At 38.7% G+C, this 22,288-nt stretch overlaps 1 protein-coding gene across 41 annotated transcripts in view; it reads right to left on the minus strand.

Annotated features, from left to right (window-relative positions):
• The window catches only part of CDC14A (cell division cycle 14A), a 164,350-nt gene that overhangs the window by 115,958 nt on the left and 26,104 nt on the right, over window positions 1–22,288 (minus strand). For 29 of the 41 annotated variants that reach the window (XR_011532512.1, XM_070592426.1, XM_070592428.1 and 26 more), the window contains one exon: window positions 11,166–11,258. The exons of 1 other annotated variant lie outside the window; for it this stretch is intronic. Coding sequence is in view for 37 of the 40 variants with exons in the window: in XM_070592426.1 (XP_070448527.1) it covers window positions 11,166–11,258 (93 nt within the window). In the remaining 3 variants the exon portion in view is untranslated. Of the gene's footprint in view, window positions 1–11,165; window positions 11,259–17,846; window positions 17,892–22,288 lie in introns of all 41 variants that reach the window. 11 more of the 41 variants (XM_070592407.1, XM_070592405.1, XM_070592401.1 and 8 more) reach the window with 1 other exon arrangement.

The following is a 22,288-nucleotide window of genomic DNA, read 5'->3' on the forward strand; positions in this document are numbered from 1 at the left end:
ATATACTGGGGGGCTTTAGGGAGAAGAAGGAAAAAAAGATTGGCAACAGATGTTAGCTCAGGTGTCTATATTTCAAAAACAAATTTCAAAAAGTACGTGTGGAAAGGGCTTTTCATTTATTAATTCACTGTCCATAATAGAGAAAAGGCCACTGTCTTACTCACTATATCAAATAGAAAAAACTTTCTTGAAATAAAATTTACAGAGATTAAAATTATGCATTCAAAACCCCTTATAAACCTCAGGTTTAAGATGAGATGGTCTTGAGGTGACTAGAGCATTACAAACCATCGGCGTAAATTTAGAAACTAAACAGGATGAGGCTCTCACATAACAGAACCAGAGGCAGGCTCCGCACCGGCTCCTCGGGGCCCCAAACGCTGACCCGAGCACAGGCTTCTCTCATTCAAGTTTGTCCCCAAATGAATAAATACACATTTTGGCTGCCAGGAAGAAGGGGACGTGGAGGAGAGGAGTTTGAGGGAAACAGTGATCCAAAGGAAAGCGTGATAAGATAAATTGTATTATTTGAGGGCTTAAAACAAACTCAGCTTTTCCTGACAATCAAGAATCAGCTGAATCAAGGTCACATGGCAGCCAGCCGCACATCTTGATATTCAGCGATAAGAGGCTCTGAGTTCAGAACACTTTCCATCTTCCTTAAGCTGTTCACATTAATTGCAGACTAACCCAGACAGGCCAAACAACACCTCACACGTTCAGTGCCACAGCAATGCCCTAAAAACACAGAAACACATTTCAGATCTGAGCACAGGAAGCAGCTCCTCCAGTGGCTGCGCTTTGCAAACTGCAGGTAACTACCCACTAGTGAGCAGCAAAATCAATTTAATGGGTAAAGACTTTTTAAAAAATAAAATAGAATAGAAAATGTCAGTATTCATTCTAAGGTAAGAATTGTCAGGAATCTTTTGTTTCAATTATACATGTGAATGGTGTGCATGCGTGTGAGCGTGTGTACTAAGCTGCAGTATAAAATGTTTCTTACTGTGGATTATAGTGAAAACAGCTTTAAAACCCTGTGGTGAGATTCAGCCTAAACTGCTTCATGTCGTTCCTTGGTTCTCGCATTGCCCTATCACTGGTGACACTTAGACCTCCTCTAAGACATCCACGGACCTCACCAAAGTAAATGTGAGAACGGCCATTTCGCCTGGTTGGAACACAAAGGTACTTGGGTTGTTAACACCATTAGCTAGACTTACATCTCAGACGCTACCTGGAAGAGAAACTGCATGACTAGTGTATTTGAAACACTGATTTCTAACTGGAAAATTCTACTTGTCCACACTACATGTTGTTTTGAATCTTCTGCATAATATTATGGTTTACATGCAGTATTATTCCAAGACCGGCACTGCTCAGTTACGTGCTGAGCGGATAAAGCTCCAATGGGGAACTTAGGGATCTCTGGTCTAGTCTCTCTCTTTCACCATCTGGATTTGACCTTGGGCAAGGCAGGCGATCTCTCTGGGCTCAGATTCTCCAAGCAAAACCTGAGAAGACAGGACTGGAGCAGGGTTTTCCCTATCAAGTCTCTTGTAGAGATACATCAATGGTTCTGCAAAAGTGAGTCTTTTTTTTTAAATTAACATACGTTTATTTTTAAACTAAGAGAAAGTAATAAACACAATCAAATGCATCCTCTATCAGATTTTACTGCGGTAGAAATCACTGGGCAGCCAAATAACCTCATTTTGCATAAAACTTGGAAGTATTATCTACGGTTTCTGCATCTATTCTAGTAAATGTCTCCTTGCTTCGGAAGCCTGGAGCTCTGCACTGTGGACATGTGTAAATGTGAGCCTGTTCTGTCCAGATGGCTGTGTAAGATTGAACAGAGATGGCTCACACTCATGCAAGCGCCTGGGGAGGCCCAGGCAGACATACACAGGACTGGTTAACTGTAGACTAACCCAGATGGCAGACCTACTCCCACATCAGGCATTGCAAATACATTTCAAGTCACACTCTGATGAAAGATAATGTCTTCGGGCCTTCCGGTGCCTCTTTTCTAATTTTTTTCCATAAAAATGCATACAGTTAAAATTTTTAAAGATTCAACTCTGATTACAAATTTTTCTAGTATTCTTTTTTCAAGGTTTTGGATTGCTTCTTACTAAAAGTTATCCTGAGATTGTAAGGACAGCTGTTAAAAAACATTATTGACATTCATTAGCAGCTACTTACCTACTGAGGGAAAAATCCTTCAATATAAATAAAGGAAATAATTCCAAAATTTTAGAGATCTATATAAAACATCTTGTTTTATTCAGCAACTTTAAAAAAATAAATTAATGCCTCAAAACACTGTCATTCTTGCTGCTATTTTTACAATTAGTACTGACTTCATAATTCATTTTTAAGCACTCCAGTTTTTAAATTACTCCACACCAAACTTTCAAGAACTATGGATACAACCACTAATTTAGCAATGTTATTATTAATGTATTTATCAATGTTATTATTGTTTATTTATAAATTAAACATTCAGTCATTCATTCCACAAATATTTATTGAGCACTTAGGATTCGTCAGACACTGTTCTAGATACTGAGGCTTTGGGAACAAAACAAAGTTCCCTCCCTTAAAGGGAGAGATAATAAACAAGTACGTAAATAATTCCAAGCACTAAAAAAATATATTCCCTTAATTCATTATATAAGCGAAACAAATGGACATAAGCTTTCCACACAGAAAGTATATGTCATTTCAAGGCTACTAGTGAGATTCAGAAATGTGTGAGTAAACAGCATCAGCATACGCAGAGTATCAGTACTTAAATACATGGTACTAAAAACAGGGTGAGAGTGTATGTGTGTGTGTGTGTAGATAAGTATGTGCATATAAATCTGAGAGCTTATTTACGGCACAGAGGAAGCTTGTTATCAGGATACCAAAGGGACAATAGAAAAAAAAATACTGGAAAGGTTTATTCAGTTTAACTTGAAAAACAAACCTTTCACAAGTGAAAAGCAAACAGCTGATTTTCCTAGCCCACAGCTGAATGATACATCCAAGGAGAGTTGAAGAAAAGACAATATTGCTCTACCCCTATGCAGAAGACTAACAGGACTTTCAAACTGAAAATTCTGCACGATTTTAGGGAGCCTGATCTGTTTTAAAGTCAGCAGACACAGAAGCCCACGAGGAGAAAAGCCTGTCTGGCCTATTTACAGGCAATATCACAAAAGCATTCTTGCCCATCAAACTATAAAAGGAAAGAACTGCAAACAGGAAACTGCCCTGCCCCAGCCATGTGCCACTCCTCCCTTCCTCTCCCCAGTATCTATAAGCTGAAGCAAACACTATCTGTCACACTTACCAAGAAACCACAGGGGGTTGACAGAACACTAGTAGCTGACATCCGCTATAATACTGTTTTCATAAATATTTAATGTAAATGCCTTTATTATTTTGAATCAACATTTTCCTTGATAATTTTACCTACACTTTAAGTGACATTTGTTTAACCTATAGTTTATTAATGACAATATAAAGCAGTTCTGAAACTGCAATTTACAAATGAACTGGAAGTTTGAGAGTAAGGAAACTAAGTAAACTTGGTCCAAACAATGACAACAAAAACAAATTCAGAGTGAGTTGGCCTGGTTTATCATTTTCCAATGGTTTCAATACACATACACTAACCACTTTTAAATAATACTGTTCTGAAGATAATTTTCTGTATATTCAGTAGATCACTCATTGTTGAATGATCAACAGGTCTATTGTCTGCAGTTCCAATTAACCGTCTTTGAATTCTGGTATTCAGAAGTAGTTATTAATACATCATTTCAATGAGAAACAGAATTTAAGGTATACAGACTTCCTGATTTCTTACAAAAACGTGGACCAATGGGAGCCAGCCCTGATGGCCTAGTGGTCAAAGTTCAGTGCTCACCACTTCAGCGGCCGGGTTCACCTCCCAGTCCCAGAACCACACCACCCATGTGTCAGCTGCCATGCTGTGGTGGCGGCTCACACAGAAAAACTAAAAGGAATTACAACTAGGATATACAACCATGCACTGGGGGTTTGCGGAGGAAAATTAAAAAAAACAGGAAGACTGGCAACAGATGTTAGCACAGGGCAAATCTTTCCCTACAAAAAGAAAAAAAAAAATCCACTCTCATAAAACAATAAAAAAGAAATCTGGACTGATAGGTATGATTTCCCATCTGTGATCTCTAGGGGTGTATGTCTGGATACAAATTAGACACAGGGAAATGACTCCTTTTTTTAAAGGAAAGAGACTGATAGCCACTTTTCAACTTTTAAATGGTTCAAATACAGGAAACAAATTTAAAAAACACAAACTAGTCAAAAAGTCAATAAACATATAAATAAAACTATAGGAATAATAATCCTCAATAATCAAAGAAATGATTAGTAAAACAATGAGTTATTTTTCAGCAATCAAATTTCTAAACCTTTAATGTTTATAACTAATATGCAAAAGTATATGAAACTTGAGACTTCACATAATACCAAATTTAGTGCGAACTAGCATAAATATACCAACCTGCTCCAAGAGCCTAAAAAATGCTGATTTTTTTAACTCTGTTAATCCTACTTCTGGCAATCTAAAGATCAAAAATCCACGAAAAGAAACATTTATAATGCCAAAAGATGTATGTTGCATTGTAAAAAATTTTTAAAGGAATCTAAAATGTTAAATAGTGATATGCCCTCTAAATGGAATATTATTTGGTCACCAGAGTAGCAAAAAGGCAAAACATACATAGGCCAACTGAAAAAAAGTTCACAAAACTACAGTGCAATTACACGTAAGTAAATAGTTCAGGCTTAGAGTGCTGGAGAATTTTCCTACTTTTCTTCTATACTGTGGTTATGCCACTTTTTTAATTTAAATAAGTTTAATTTTAATTAAATCATCCTCTTTTCAAACTAGATATTTAAAATATATTTAAGCATCTCCCAACCCCTCTCCTCGCCCCCCAAAAAAAGCATCCTCCCCTCCAAGTTATTCCCCCTGTCGGATCTTCCCTCACCACTTGGCCTGCTGAGGTGGCCATCCTTGATCCCACCCTCCCTCCAGGTTTGATTCTGGTCCCCCAACTCCCACCCCAGAAGGCAGGAGTTATTCACTTTAGCATCCTCTACTCCTAGAACAAGGCTGTGTGTATGATAAGGGCTAGTAATACACTTGTTGAGTGAATTAATATTTATCCAAATTTGGCACCCACTGCACACTTTTCCCAATTATTTATTGCTCAACTGTCCTCTATTTTAAGCTAGGCATTCATTCTTTTTTTTCTATTTTTCTTCTATTTTTGTATTCCCTAGAGCCCACTATAGTGCTGGGTAGAGCTCATCTGAGCTAAATAAACATTTACTGAACTAATAAATGTCTGAACACACATCTCAAAAATGAGAAACTCATTTGGTTTAGACAAGTTCTTACTTTAAAGTTCAAATAACATCCTAGGAGGGAAAAAAAAAAAAGCTCATACCCACACCTTCCAGTAAATTATCTTAAGCAGTCGTCAGATTAACAACCCTCTGCATGTTAAATACAGGAAGGATGTCAGTGTAAAATGGGTGGAAAGGAGGGAACATAAGCAGACAGGGGGAGCAGCCTTCAACTCTTCAAAGGAGGTAAGACAATGGCTCTGAGAACCTTCTGGAAGGCCACACAACTTCCCTGCATGGAGCCACCAGCCATTCCTAAGCGCTTAAAATGCCAGGCGCTGCCTCAACACCCTCATAAGCATGACCTCCTTCAGTCCTCACCACAACTATGTTAGGCGGGGTGTTATTATCTCCGTTTTAAAGATGAAAAACACAGGAGTTTGGATGAGTTAAGTAACTTGCTCAAGACATACAAATACCAAGTGGTTTCAAGGCCAAGCCTGTGGTTCTGCCAAAGTGGTTGCTCTCAGCCACTGCTCCAGATAGAGAATGGCCTCTTTGCAATTAGTAGTAGACTTAGAGGTGGAATATAACTACTAAGGCCTTAAGGGCAGTCTGCAGAATAAATAGCAGACACAGACATGATTACAAAGTCTACACACCTTAGCCTTGTCATCTCTAATCCAGACATGACATCTGGTTCAGACCAGTCCCAGTTAATCCATAATTAGACCCCTTATTTAGCAATTCGAGTACTTAACAAGTGGGTTAAGGAAAATACAACATGGTTACCACCTCTGTGGAAGCATCCTCCACACATCTGAAAAAAATTCTTAATTCTTTAACTCTGAATTTAATTTTCTAAGTTAAACCATCACACTTATTTTAATTTCTCCTCATACATATTATTTTCCAATCCTTCAGTCATCATGGCCCGATCCAAATTCTCCGTGACCTCTTTATCATAAGTTCTGTGAACTCAAAACGATACAGTAACTAGTGAAGATTTGGTCTTTAATCACACGGCAAGAACTTAATTAATTCATGCTTATTTTTTAAAGTCATCTTCTTCAAATTCATATGAGAGTATTTTGGTTGTTCTGATGGTCCAAGCATTCTATTTCCTAACTCTAACATTGCACTGAGTATTGTGCTGAAAGGGAAATACCTTTCCAGCAAAGTTGATCATCTTAAACTCTGAGCCGTCCACCTCAGGGAGCACACCATCACAGCTCAGGAATAAAGAGATGCTTCGTGAGCAGGGACTTCCCTGAAACGGGTGTCTGTCATCTGTTAAGGGGCACTGTGATCTCCAGTGGCCACATCATCCCAGCAACCCTGGCTTTAGGATCACCCACAGAGAGGGGTTTGTGGATTTCTTACTGAACACGATGTTCTATATTTTATGATGTTCTGTGTTCTACAGGAGTATTTTTGATACTCAAACAGCTCTCCCAGATAAAACATAAAAAGCCTCTCCTCCACTTAGAGATAAGGAAATAGAAACACAAAAGCTTCTCTGACATACTTAAAGGCATGATCTAACAGAGAAGCCACAAGCAAAGCCCTGACTCTGCAGGTACACAATGTCTGCCGCAAAATGTCACACTCAAAAGCAAGGTATGATAGTTGCACAACAAGATGGATGTACCTAATACCACTGAACTACACACTTATAAATGGTTAAGACTCATCACAAGAAAAAATATTTTTTTTGAAACTACGTATGGTGACAGATGTTAAGTGGACTTAGTGATCATTTTGTAATATATGCAAATATTGAATCACTATGTTGTACATCTGAAACTAATATAATGTTAAGTCAATTATACCTCAGTAGAAAAAATAGTAAAAAAGAAAGAAAAAATGGTGGACAGTAAATTTTATTTTATGTATATTTTACCACAGTAAAAAAAATTGGAAAAAAAAGTTTATCAAAAAAAAAACACAAGGTCATGATGTGACTTTGTCTACCAGTACTGCCCTTGGTCTATGATCTCTGCTTTGATTCTGCATCTCAAACACCACAGTGGGCTCATCATTACCACAAATATCCTGGGGCGATGAGGAAGACACCACTTTACACTTTATGTCCAATTTGATCGTTTTCAGAGTTTCCCTCTTAAGTTACCTAAAAGAAGTTACCTTCCTTCTTTCTTTCATATTTTGTCATCAACAGCTGCTGCCCACAGCACCCCAACCCCCTCCACAGTGGCCACCTCATCTCTTCCCTGGGTCACCCTCCCCCCCGGACTTCCCCATGATTCAGCAAGGCAGGAAGGTTCCACTGTGGCCAGCTTCCAGTTCAACTGGTGAATGCCTGGGCCTAACCTTTTGTTAAATATTTGATCACCTCATAGACACAGCAATGAATGAAACAGACAAGGTCCCTACCTTCTAGTCTAGGAAAGAGACAAAAAACAAGTAAATACATAAATGAATCAGATAATTTCAAATAGTAGAGTGCTGTAAAGAAAATAAAACAGTAAAGGGCTAGAGGGTGACTGGGAGCAGGTGGAGGATGGCAAAACTTGAAAGTCTCTCTGAGGAGGTGACATCACAAGGAACCAGGAATGCAAAGTTCTGAGGTAAAAACATTCCAGATAGAGAGAACGAAGTATCAAGGCCTTCTGGTGGGAACAAGTTTGGGATTTTCATGGTTAGAAGCCCAGTGTGATGGGAACATCTAGAGCAAGGAGATCACAGTGGTAGGCAGGGCCAGATCAGGGAGTATCTTAATGGCATTGGTAAGGAGGTTGAATTTTATGCCAAGAACAGTGAGCAATCATTAGACAGATTTGATACAGGGCAATGACATGATCTAATTTATATTTTTAAAAGATTACTCCGACAATTGTGTGGCAACTGGATCCAAGGGAGGCAAGAGTGTAAAAAGGAGACAATGTGTGAAGCTGTGGTGGTCATCCGGGTGAATAATGATAGTGGCTTGGGCTAAGCGATAGCAATAGAGATGGAAAGAAGTATTCTGACTCAATATATGTTTTAGAAGTAGAGCTGACCAAACTTACTGATGAGGATAATGTGGGAAGAGGAAACAAGAGAAATCAAAATGACTAGTATCCTTTGATTCAGCAAGTCACTGATGGTAGTTCACAGATAAAAAAAGGCAATGACTGAGGGAATAAATAGATTTGTGGAGAGAAGGAATAAAAAGTTCTGTCTTGCCACAATTAATATGAGATATCATTTAGATACATAATGTGGAGCTATCAAACAGGCTTTGGAATTTCAATCTTGATACCAATCCAGTGAGGTACACCAGAAAATCCTAGTATTATCCAAATTTTACAAATGAGAAAACTAAGGCTCAGAGAAAAAGACTTGTCTTAGAACAAAATATTTTCTATTAGTCAATGCCACTTGATAGCTGATTCCACATTTAAAAAAGAGGAACACCTTCACTGTTAAGGAATTCTCTCTGAAGAAACACACCTCCATAGCTTGCCCCATATAGGCTGTGCGGCCGCTCCAAAGATAAAAGTCCTTCCCATCCAAGAAGACTCCTCCAGGAGATTATGACTTATCCAAACAGCAACATTTAATACATGCGAAACAACTGAGACGGATGTATAACGCACATTACTGACTATCTTCTTAGAAGACTTGCGTGAACAATTAAATGCACACACATGATATGAAGTAAGCCACAAAATTCTCCTTAAGGAAAGATTACAATTCTTGGTTTTTATTTTTACTAAGTGTTGTGTCAAAAAACTTTCTGGGGAACGCATTTCCAAAATTAGCAAGGAAAATCAACTGGGAAATGACCAATACAAGAATAAGTACTTTACACGGCTTCTCAGGACTGGGACTAGCGTGTAAGACAAGCGCACGCTGCCCTAAGCACTTCTTCCCGCCCCACCCCCCCCCCCCCCCCCCCCCCTAGTCCCCACGCCGGGACTGCTTTTCCTTCATTTGGTTACTTTAAAGTGGCGGAAACGTCTGCCTTAGAAGACACATTTTCTCCCAGGCTCAATGCATCTATTATAATGAAAGTTCCTTTCCAAATTCTAGAATTGCCACACTGAAATTAAGGATGACACTAAAAACAGGACAGACAGGTGTTAAAAAGTAAAGAAGAGAGAGAAGGGGCGAGGGAGGAAGGCAGGGGAAAGGCAGAAGAGCAGCAGGTGATCTTTTCCTGATGGCAATCCCTTATGACAAAAGACCCATGAATAACATGCTCACACAGCATCACAAAACCCCTCAGGAAAGACACGCTTGTTTATGTGGCTTGAATCCAGAGATTATTACACGCTTTTCATATTGTAAACACAGTGTCAATTATCAGTTTCAAGTAAGTAGTAATTATCAATATAAAGTGAAAAATATGCATGCCTGCATTCAGCTGATCAGCACTTCACTATCCTCCCTGCCAACAACCAGCTTTTCAAGGATGCTCTTAAAATAAAAGCAATAGACTGGCTGTGGCAACAAATAATCCTAGTATCCTCAGAATTGGAAGGAAACTTAGAGGTCATTATATCCAACCCTCTCATTTTACAGATAAGGAAACTAAATAAAGCTAAGAGAGATAAAGTGGCTTAGCCATCATCACAGAGCCACTTCATGATGAAAAAATGTGTTTCTGATTCTTAGTCATGATTCCTTGTACTATACCATGCTGCCTACAGAGCGAGAAAGAAGAGTTCCACAAGGGATGGCAGAAGGCTTTACTGCAGCCACATAAGGTGGAGAAAAAGTGGGCAGGGTTGGGCATCTGAGGCCTGGAAACAAGGCTCTGGAGCGTAGTGTGGCCGTTAGCCTGCCACTGTTCTCTGCCTACTCCCAGCAACAGCTGAGTCTTTCCAACAACACCACCGGGTTTGTTCCCCCAGAGCTTTTGGTTTGATGTGACAGAGTTTGATGTCTAGTAGCTGGTGCCTCCTTCTGTCAAGATCTTTAGAATGAGGCCCCTGAAAGGTCATGCAGCAGTGTGCTTCCAGGCTTCAGAGAAGCCCAGACCCTCCCCAAGGAGGAGGGGCAATGACATCCCAATGGCATCCCTCTGCCCTGCCCTTAAACCAGCATATTCCTAACTGGATATCACACATGTCCCTAACAAGCTATTATAGATTGCAAATGCATTTTAGCCTCGATGGCTTCTGCCTTCCAAGTTTTTGCTCAATCCCAGTATATATAGAAAATTCTAGAAATCCTCACACCAACATTCTGTAGCACATTCACGTTGAACTCACATTTACATTCTAGTGCTTACAGAAAACAAAATTTCTAATCAAAATTATTTTTGAAAAATCTTCTCTAGTTATGAGGGAAGTTGTAATATACACAGAATTTATATTCAGTTTGCCTACTACAAACACTTGTATAGATAAATGAATGAATTGATAAAAATAATAACAATAGCCTCCCCCACCCCGTGCAATCTAGGATTTCCTCTTATCCCAAAAAAGGAACTACTCAACAGTCTTTAAAAATCTCCCATTATACATAATTTTTTTTCCTGGAAATATCTTTTCTGGGTATTCTTTTTATTAAAACATCTATACGACTGTGGAATCCAAGCTACACATTGCAGTTCCAAGATTCTCTCATTAGCCTCGAGTAAATAAAGTCCAGAGAAAAAAGCCCATCGACGCTAGTCCACATTTTCTATTCCACATCATTTCCCAAGCTGCTAATCATCTTCGCATCTCCCAGTTCCACTGAAAAAGTGGCCCAGGTTTTATCTGACAGTGTTAGCACTCCACCGGCTTGATTATAAAATAAATCATGAAAAAAGTACTTACAGCATAAGCACCTATCAAAAATGCTGCATTGGCTCTTTTCCGTTGATCAAAACAGGTGTAGTGCACTATTTTCTTTCTTGATAAACTGTATGACTAGAAAGAAGGAGTAGAAACAGTAAGCGTAACCACAGAGACAATGTTGAAATGTACAGAAGATAAACATCATCTCTTCCAAAGAAATGTCACAATCAGTTAAATTTAACAACTTTCAACTTTAATTTCTATGACATTTGGACACGAGCATTTGGAGGGTGGAGGGTCACTAGCTCAGATTTTTTCCAGCCCAATCAGGATGTAAGAATTGACGATGTAACAAATATGTTTTCCTCCAAGAAAGGAGACTGATACAGTGGGAAATACTTAAATTATTGGCATCTCTAGTAGCAGGAGCCATTTTTGAAGATTTACTCTTCATCTTATAAGTCAAATCTATTCACCCTTTTTCATTCCTTACATACCATCCCCACTCCCAGAAAAGTTATCTAGACTTCTCATTTTATAGTTTGTTTTTAAATGTCAACCAGTCTATTTTCCTCTCTAAAGTTTTTAAATATATTAGCTAAATTATAATACAATATATAAATTATTAATATATTAACCAGAGCAGAAATAGTAACATTTTCTTTCTAGAATATTCTATAGTGATCTCTTTTTAATTATCTGAAAATAAATGGTTAATGGGAAAAGCTAAACTATCAAAAGGATTATATCAGCAAACATCTTAATACAACAGTCATATGTTAAATTCATGGATTCAAACAGTTATTAAGCACCTGCTATATGCCAGGCAATATGCTGCATGCTCAAGTATTCAGCTAAACCCAAAATAAGCAACATGGTATGTTGAATACATGCTAAACATGAAAAGAAGTGTACAAATAAAAAGATCCGTTAAAATGAAATCAAATTATTAATCAAAATACAAATAAATATAAAACAATGAGAACACAGATACAGCTCAATGAAATCTGCTCAATGTTCTCATATTTCAAAATAGTTATAGTATTTTGACAAATGGTTTTCAAGATACAGGCACATAAGCACATTTAAACATCTGTCTATAAATTCATACCGACTATAAAATAGCAGCTTTTTATACCTCACACATTGACCACAGCTCACAGAGTCTCGACTTTTAGAGCCCCTGTAAAAATGTCAACAGAGTTCAACTACATACCTTCTTTCCTCTGATATTTTCTACAAGGAAAAGAAACTCTTCCAACTGAAGTCTATGCTAAGATGAAACTGCAACATTCTGGCTTTAACATGCAACCACAGAGAACGTAGCTGTGCGTACGTATCCCTGCACCGAGCCCGAGCCCGGAGACCCTCCCAGCCAGGCCAGGCAATTCTTCGATGACAAAGAATCACAAGCTCTGAAAATGGCATTGCCCTTCTTCATTGAACTTTGAAAAGTAAGTGTTTGCTACATAGAGGGCCTCATTACCAAAGTCCTTATTTCCTCACAGGCTGACTAAAATACGCCTATGAAATAAACAACAAAAATGTATAATATTTTATTCAGTTCAGCTTAATCAAGTTAATACACTGAAGTTATCTAAAGCTTCAAGGTCACTGTCAATGGTGCTGACACTTGTCTACTTGCTTTCTCAACTTGGAACTATTGTCTGCCTGGCCATTTCCTCTTTCGTTTTATTATATTTGTTTGTGTTTGCCACTTACTGTTCTCCACCAATAAGTTATGTTTGATTTACTGAAAACAGAGTCAAGGCTCTTAAGACCTAAGCAACTTTTATGGTCTCTGAATCCCAAACATCTAAAGCCCACCTTACACAGGCCAGGCCCCCATAAACCTGCGTTTGACTGAACATAAGGACTCAGCTCGGGGTGGCCCGGTGGCGCAGCGGTTAAGTTTGCACGTTCCGCTTCTTGGAGGGCCAGGATTCACTGGTTTGGATCCCAGGTGCGGACATGGCACCGCTTGGCACACCATGCTGTGGTAGGCGTCCCACATAGAAAGTAGAGGAAGATGGGCATAGATGTTAGCTCAAGGCCAGTCTTCCTCAGCGAAAAGAGGAGGACTGGCGGTACTTAGCTCACGGCTAATCTTCCTCAAAAAAAAAAAGAGAGAAGAAGGACTCAGCTCTTCTTGCTCCCAGCCTCTCACTCTTTACACTTCCTGGTTCCCTAAAACACCTATGGGGAAGAACTATCAACAATCTACCTTGAAGTTCAGATTATCTGTTTTGATGCTCTTTTCTACTAAGAATTTAGGTTTCATAACCAACTCTTGTTATAATTTAATAGTGTGGAATTAAATTTATTTTACAAATCACTTGCCAAAAGTGACAAACACATATTGGTGTTCTTTCATCACCAATGGTCTTTTCTGTGTGTTTGTTTTTGAACTTCTTGTGTTTGCTTGGGGTTTTTTTTGTTTTTGCTGAGGAAGATCCACCCTGAGCTAACATCTATTGCCAATCTTCCTCAATTTTGTATGTAAGCCGCCATTACAGTGTGGCCACCGATGACGAGTGTGTAGGTCTGTTCCTGGGAACCGAACCCAGGCCGCTGAAGCGGAGTGCACCAAACTTAACCACTAGGCCACCAGGTCTGGCCCTGTCTTCACTTGTTTTTTGTTTTTCTCTCTCTTATTCTAAAGTATATGGAATGCAGAGAACAGAATGGGAATCATGAAGCTGGAGGACAGAATTCTGAAAGAAAATTTTTTTCACTGTATATCTACAAGTTTTTTAAGTAAATATAATACAAATTAAAATTTTAAGGACTTCAGAAGAACTTTACAAGCTTTCAGAAATTATTTCAGATAAAGAATATTCTTCACAAAATTCACCTAGAAATTTTAACCATTTTAAAACACCACCTGTTGGAAACGGCCTACAGGATGGAAACATAACCGACTTTTTGTTTTTTTAACATCCATCATCAGACATAGTTAGAAAACTTTTTTCTTCTGATGAGAGCTTTTACGATTTCTCTCTTACCAACTTTCAAATATACAATACAGTTTTATTAACTATAGTTACCATGCTGTATATTACAATAACCGACTTTTTTAAATGAGAGTTTTCTACTTGATTTTTAGGAAAATTTTTAAAGCTCCTAGCATTTAGCTTACTTAGATGTTTTTGGACTTTAAGCGTTTTTCTCAGTTAAGTCTCAAAAGCACTACAGTCAAGAAACGACCTTCTGCTTAGTGAAGTGTGGCCCCTGTCTCCTAGGTCAGATCACAGGGAGCTGAGTTCTCACTCAACGAATCAAAACTAATTCAAAGTGAATGATAAGAGAGAAAAATCTTATGGACTACTGGCCTTGTCCTAATCTCCCTCCTTGCCACAGCCAGGCCTGCCTCTTACGGGTCACCCTGCCCCAGTATCACAATGCTGCTCAACAGAGGAGATATTCTGGCACTGAAAAAAAAACTCAGGGACAGCAAAACATTTTGCCTTAGTTGATGCTCTATATGATTGGGTTGTTATATACAAACTGTTTAATGTTTTATTCTTTCAAATATTAAACACGTCCCTCTCTTCAAAAAAAAAAAAACTATCTATTACATATCAAAGCAATCCAGAAGAAACAATACTATCCATTAGAGACACTGATGACTAAAGTTCTTTACAGGAACATTTGGTTCATCCTTCCAGATCTTTCATGGAAGAACGTTAGCATGCTGGGAGAGAAAGGCCATCTGCAGACAATAGGACTCTATTTTATGAATAAGCCTAGTAGATACTTTCTTAGATCCTGCCCTAATACCAGGAGAAGTTCATGCCTCCGAACTGGACAGCTGCCTCTTTCTTACTCTGACCTGTCTCCTCTGTGGTCTGGTAGGCTGACCAGGCCCCTCAAAGGAGAGCACCTGCAAGGTCATGCCATCTCCTCTGGCTGTCAGTGAACTGTCTGATCTCTTATAGATTCTTTTTGCTTTACATGAGAAGCTTAAAGGTTACAAAAACACTGTACAATAGCAAAGTCAAGCCAGAAATTGGTAAAGGAAATGAATACAGTCTTAACTATAAAGGGGAGGATGTCACAGAAAGAATACTGAGATCTCTGGACCATTTGCCTGCTCTGCAGCAAGGCTGCCCATGACACATTACAAATTATAACCTGCAGCTACTATATTTTAGATTTCTACTTGGAAACTCGAGTGTACAGCCTTCTGAATCTTCTTAACCTAAGTGGACACAGCCAGCCCCTATAACAACAGCAACAACAACAACAGCTAACATTTATTGGTCATTTGCTACATTCCAACATTTCTCAAAGCAAAAGGAACAGTGCCAGAGGGATCTGACTAGACACAGAGTGACTCCCAAACCAGAGGTCCTGGGCAAGCCTGAAATATAATGAGCATAATGTGTCTCTTTTTTACCAAAAGAACATAATCCAGGAGCCAGAGAGGGCCTGGTTTATCACACTTGGCCAAGATCTCCTGGGTCAGATCACAGAGAGCTGAGTTCTCTCAGCAATTGCGGTAGATGGGAGAAATCCAGAACACTCTCACTGAGCTTGAAAATTTGTGTAAATCTCAATTATTAGGCCATATCAAGTTTCATGGTTGAAATTTTAAATAAGTCTCAGGCTGCATTGTTCAATATTATTCAAACTTTTCAGAAATAAAAAACAAACTAAACATCAATCTAAATTATATGTTATTATTACATTATTGTTATACTTCATCCTCTTAACAGACTGGTCCGTCACCTGGAGGGCTTACTGAAATACAGATTGCTGGGCCTCACCCCCAGAGTTTTCTGATTTGGTGGAGCAGGGCCTGAGAATCTGCATTTCTAACCAGTTCCCTGGTAATGCTGATGCTGCTGGTGCAGGGACCACACATTGAAATCCATGACTCTAAGATACTGCTAAATTTTGAAGAGCTGCCTGAAAACGTGACTGGTCACACCCCTGGAAATGTTCTGTATGGATCCTAAACACTGTCCATCTGGTCAACCAGCCTCAAAAGACATTTAAATTCTTTCAGAAACTCCAAATCTGCCATATGCCTTTTAAAAGCATGGTATAAAAAACACATTTCCCCAGATCCCTCAGAAAACTTTATCATAATTTGTAAATTCTTGCATTCCAGGCAAAAACACCTTAGGAACAAGTTCCTTCAATGCTTCAGTAACTAAGCTGCCTTAAAGGATGTTATCACAGAGGGTCCACTCGGATGCCCTCGGGGGCCAAGAACTTGAAGTGGGTCAGGTGGCAAACTAGAAAAGCGTGCCCCATCCAAAGCAGACCTGGCTCCAACCTGCTGTTCCCATGCAGGAATCTGGGCCCATAACCAGATACTGCAATATTTGAAAGAAGCCAGAAATCCAGAATATAAGGGAAATTTTCATAAATTGCAGATTTTTGACCACGAATTCAAAAATTTTAAACAGCATTCATGCCTAAACCAAGATGTCTGTGGACTGAATGCTGCCCAAAGGCAACCAGTTGGCTGAATCTGGGTGATGGGATACTGTGGCCGAAGAAAGTTCTGGTTGGTTCTAGCAGCATGAACTGAGCAGCTGCTGAGCATCAAGCACAGTGCTGAGCAATGTGGTAATGAGGGGAGCAGAACCCCAGTCTCATGGCTCATAAGCGGTCACAACCTAATGAATATTTGATGCTAAACAAGGGGAAAATATTGGCCAAGGCTTATTACAAACAGAAGAGAGTAACTACCTAGAGATGCATTCACAGCACAGCAAGGAGCAATGGAACGATCTTAATTACAGGTACAGTAACTGTTTCATTTAATGAGATAAAAAACAGTAGATAAAAAAATGGGATTTAGTATTGAATTTCTATCAATTAACATAATCAAACCTATAGAGATTTCCAGACCTGTATTGCTTACCTGAGTGAAAGTCAAAGTTTCACCACTCTTAATGTAAATCATGACAAGTGTGTAATATAGCATATAAATGTTTAATGGTACTTGTAAACCAAAGTACAGGACTGCTGCAATAGAACAATATAAATTAAGATGAGGGTATTGACCTCAAACAGACATTTTCTACCTTGGAAAGACAAGCTATGTGACAGGTTGCATTCTAGTGGGATCACTCCTTGTGAGAAACAAGTCACAGCAACTCGAAGAGAGAAAATGATGAAACGCTACACAGATCACAAATGGCCCAGGCTATCCTTGGATTATGATGACATACACAAATCTTGCACTTGTTCGGCTTAAATCAGGAGAGCACCAACTACCTAACTATTCAAAAACAAAAGGTGATGCAATTAAGCTCAAAGCCAAAAACACAAAAACAAAAGAATTAATGGCCAATTTAAAGAAACAGATCTTTAAGCAGCCTTTCAGTAAAGTTGTTTGCCATGCTTAAAAATAAAATCCTCAAGTCATTTGTTTAGAACACCGTGTTTAATGAAGCTGTGTGAATCAGCCTGATGGAGCTAAGGAAGACATTAGTATAGGCGGGATAATATGCTCTCTAATAAAAAATAGAGCCCATGCATTTTCCTAAACAAGCAAGCTCTGCCAGTGATGGTGGCCAGATTAAGTAGATTACAGCACAGGGACCATGGTGACCAAGGCATCATTCTCTTACAGGTGACTAGGCTAGCCCAGTAATGGCCGCAGCAATCAGCGTCTCCATAGCAATTGGTAGTCATCTCATTGCAAAAGCGATAAAATGAACAGGTCTTCCTGAGAGCAGCCATGACCTCTACATGTTTTACCTCCAACTTTCCCAGGAAAGGGATATTCTTGAAAATTTTCTTTGGCTGTACAAAACAAAATATGGTTTATGATTTATTTACAGCTAAAATAAAATAGATTGAATAGTTTCTTTAAAAAGAAAAAGGTGTCTCTGTATGGTCTACTTCGTTTCAAACCCATTATGTTTCATTAATGAAATGACACATTTGATTAAAGGAGAAGTCAAAAATGTCAGAGAAAAGTTGCTTATAAAGATTACTTGATCGTGCTGATAATCGAGTTGAAGGCATTTGGGGATTCTCTGTAAAAGGGGTTCTTCTTGCCTGAGGATTTCTGAATGGGGATAAGGGCTCCGTGCCTTGTGAACTAGGTATGCTCACTCCCAGGGGAATTAACACTGCTTTCGAACCCTGGAGACCGCTTTAAACTACATGAACTGCGTCCAGAGGGTAGCTTGCTTTTTTCCTCCCAAAGCCCATGAACCTGAAACAGAAGATAACCTCATGAAGAAATCTTTGACATGTTTTTGTAGTTATAATAGGAGGGTGGTCTGATCATTATATCAAAAGAGTTCTTGTGTACAACCACCTGACACCATGGCAGGTGCCTGGTTACCAGATAGGATTACTGCACTGATTCGTCCAGCAACAAGGACATTCCCCAAGCCCCACCACCTGCCAGGTACCTTCAGTGCTATAATACAATCGTCCATTTCACCGCACCCACCTCCCTTCTACTTTTACCTGAAAGGGCTATGTGGGATGTTGGGTACATTTAAAATTACACTTGTCAATATTCTTTCAAACCTTTTTAAAATCATCCTCAAGATTACTATAATTGTCCTGTTGATTCATAAGAGCAGGTATTAAAAAAAAAAACACTGCCTTTGAAAATGTCCCCTTTTGTCAGTGATGCTCTTAGATATTTTTGCCCCAGGCTGGGGTTTTATTTTTCCCTGAGAAAAAGGCAAATCTGTATTGACTATTTTAGGAAAAGCTGGTTCAATCATATTATCTTTATAAAACTTTCAGATTATTGAATCAATAACTGAAAGATTTTCTTAACTGAGTAATTTTGAAGTAACTGAGTAATTTGAATTTTGTTTTCTAAAATACTACTACTTTGTCTTTTCTTAGTAAGGCTTTCTCTCTTAGAAGACTTAATATTCTAGCCCAGTGTTCTTGGCATTGTCTGTGCCAAGAATCCCTTTGAGAATCTGTTAAAAAGTTATGATATAGAAAATATTAGGGAAATGCAAATCAAAACTATAATGAAATATCACTTCACGTCTGTCAGAATAGCTATAATTAAAAAGATAAGAAATAACAAGTGTTGGCAAAGATGTGGAGAAAAGGGAACCCTCATACACTACTGATAGGAATATAAACTGATGCAGACACTATGCAAAACAGTATAAAGAGACCTCAAAAAAATTAAGAATAGAACTACCATATGATCAAGCAATTCCACTTCTGGATATTTATCCAAAGAACATGAAAACACTAATTCAAAAAGGTATTTACACCCCTGTGTTCACTGCAGCATTATTCACAATAGTCAAGACTTGGAAACAACCTAAGAGCCTATCAATGGATGAATGGATAAAGATGGAGTAGTATATATAAACAATGGAATACTACTCAGCCATAAAAAAAGATGAAAGTCAGCCACTTGTGACAACATGGATAGACCTTGAGGGTACTATGCTAAGTAAAATAAGTCAGACGAGAAAGCCAAATACCATATGATTTCACTCATATGTGAAAGATAAAAACAAAAACAACAACAAATAAACACACAGACACAGAGATTTGATTGATGGTTACAAGAAAGAAAGGCGGAGGGGGGCAAAGCAAAAGGGGCAAAAGGGCACATGTATGTGGTGATGGATGGTAATTAGTCTTTCATGGTGAACATGATGTAGTCTATACAGAAGTCAAAATATAATTATGTACACTTGAAATTTACATAATATTATAAACCAATGCTATCTAAAGAAAATGAAAAAAAAAGTTATGAATCCTCTCAGGAACAAATTTAAATACACACAATTTTACATCTAATTTCAGGGGATTATGGATCTCTTGAAATACCAGATTAATAATTCCTGGTTAAGCCGATCAATCATTGATGACATTTTATATTAAACAACATACACTGTTTACAAATTGTTCTTACTGCAATAAATCTTCCTTTCTTTTGACTGCTCCCTCATTATGGTAACTACTGACCAGAAATAGCAAACAACAAACTACTACTGCATAACTCTTAGTACTTACACTTTTTAAAGTATAGTTTAAAATAAGAAACAGGATTTTTGTTAGTGACAGTGGTTTCTGCTTTTAGTTTTTTAACCTAAGCAGATGTTTGATGAATAATTTTCCATTCTAATCAACAGAATTAAAACAAAGGCCATTGGGAATAGAACGCATACTGACACAGAGAAAAACAGCAACAAATCACCACCTCAAAACGTCAACTTGAAAAAATACCTTTTGATATATAATAAATAAGAAAGTTGGGTTTAGAATAGAATGTACTGCAAAATATTACCTATTTACCTAAGGTATGAAATAAAGGAGAAAAATCGTAAAAGCTTTCTTGGAAGAAATAAAAATTTCCAAAGCAGAAAATAAAACATGTCTAAAAGAATTAGGAAACCACAAGAGAAATATTCTAAGAAGTTGCTATTGGTTAAAATAGTGCCAAATTATTCAGAGAAGTAAAGGAATTTGAAGACAAAGTAAACACCCTCCGATTCAGTGTTAAGATGTCACCAGAGCAGTTTCAGTAGAATAAAGAAGGCCAAGGGAGACAGCAGACAATGAAGAAATCTGTGCGTAGAGAGGATGTGAACATGCTGGGGGTGGACTACTCTGAAACTTCTAGAGGCAAAAAGATAAAAGAGAACCTGTAAGTCAAGGGCATCATGATTAGGTCAACAGAAGTTTCTGCATATTTGGTGACCCTGTGCTGGACACTAGGGACACAAAATTATATCACACGTCACCATCCTCTAGAAGCTCATAGTTTATTGAGAAAGAAAGATGCAAACAGGTAATTATAATTCATCAATAACAGAGATCTGCACAGAGAACTATGGGAAAACAAGGGAGGCACCTCCAACCCCGTCCAGAAGGACAAGGAGACATACTAGAAGCAGAGGTGCCTAACCAAGGGCTCAAAGAACAGGGTTATCAAACCAGAAGGAAGGACATTCCAGTAAGACCGGGCGTCACAAGCAATTGTGTGGAGCAGTGGTGTAGTTCAGAGTAAAGTGCAAGGCTGGGAGTGGCAGGGACACTGCAATCGTCAGTAGATCAGTAAATGAGTGCATGAAGTCACCCACTGGGAAGACGGCAAGGGTGAGAGTTGTCAAGGCAAGCAAGACAAAAGGCATGGATGCAAGGTGCCCAACGATCTTACCAAAATGAGTGCCACAGGCTGCAGACAAGAGACATCAGCAGGGAGCCGATGGACTGAGAGAATAAGGAGAGAGACGGTCTGGAGATTACACGAGGGTGAGAGAGACAAAAGAGGGGGAGGTGTAACAAGAAGGGTACATTCAAAGTCTGGTTTCCTAGAAGCAAAGCAGCCGGAGTGGCAGTAACAGTCACTAAGCAAAAGAGGCAGAAGAGCTCAAGGCCACTACGGAACAACAAGGTGAAGCCAGTCAGGGCAATGCCATGAGTGAGCATGGAAAGATTATAAACCCGAGGCTGCAGCTACCACTGAAGGTGGGAAGAAGGAGCATGAAGAAAGCAGTCAAGAGCCCTGAAAGTTAGCCCCGACTTTACCTCGCAGCCTTGGGCAAGTCACCTGCCTCTCCCAGGCCTCTCTTTCTGCACCTATAAAATCAGGAGGCTGGACTAAATGGTCATTTAGATACCTAAAATTATACTGGAGACGACAGCTATGAGACTGCGAATGTGTTCATAACCTTTGTTGAAGAACTGTCTTTAATGTATTTCCCATCAGAATGCACAGGTGTCAATTACATTAGTAACTTTCTTCTGTTTAGGACTTTAAAATTTACAAAGGTCTTTTACATATATTTTCTAACATAATCCTAACCACCTCCCTGTGAGAGCTCTATAATCCCTATTTATAGCTGAAGAAACTGAGATTCCACAAGGCTGCAGCAGTGGCGGCTTTGAATTGGTCTTTTTCTCCTAATAGAGAGAGTCTACTTGGTATGCTTTATTGAGATAACCCATGACTTCTTAACCTTTGAGCTTGAAAATTCATTCCTTCAGCAACTAACAGGATGCCCACTGATTGTACGAAAGCCAAAAATGTCATTCCAGGCATTCAACATTACCTCACCACTGAAACGAACCCAGAGAACTACCTGAATGTTATTAAACTTTCACAGTGTTGTAAGAAAGCTTCGTAAATGAAAACAAATCAAAATAAGTCCTTGTGTATACTTACCCATACTGTTCAGTATAGAATATGGTAG

Source organism: Equus przewalskii, chromosome 24 (genome assembly GCF_037783145.1).
Source record: "Equus przewalskii isolate Varuska chromosome 24, EquPr2, whole genome shotgun sequence".
Lineage (NCBI taxonomy): Eukaryota > Metazoa > Chordata > Mammalia > Perissodactyla > Equidae > Equus > Equus przewalskii.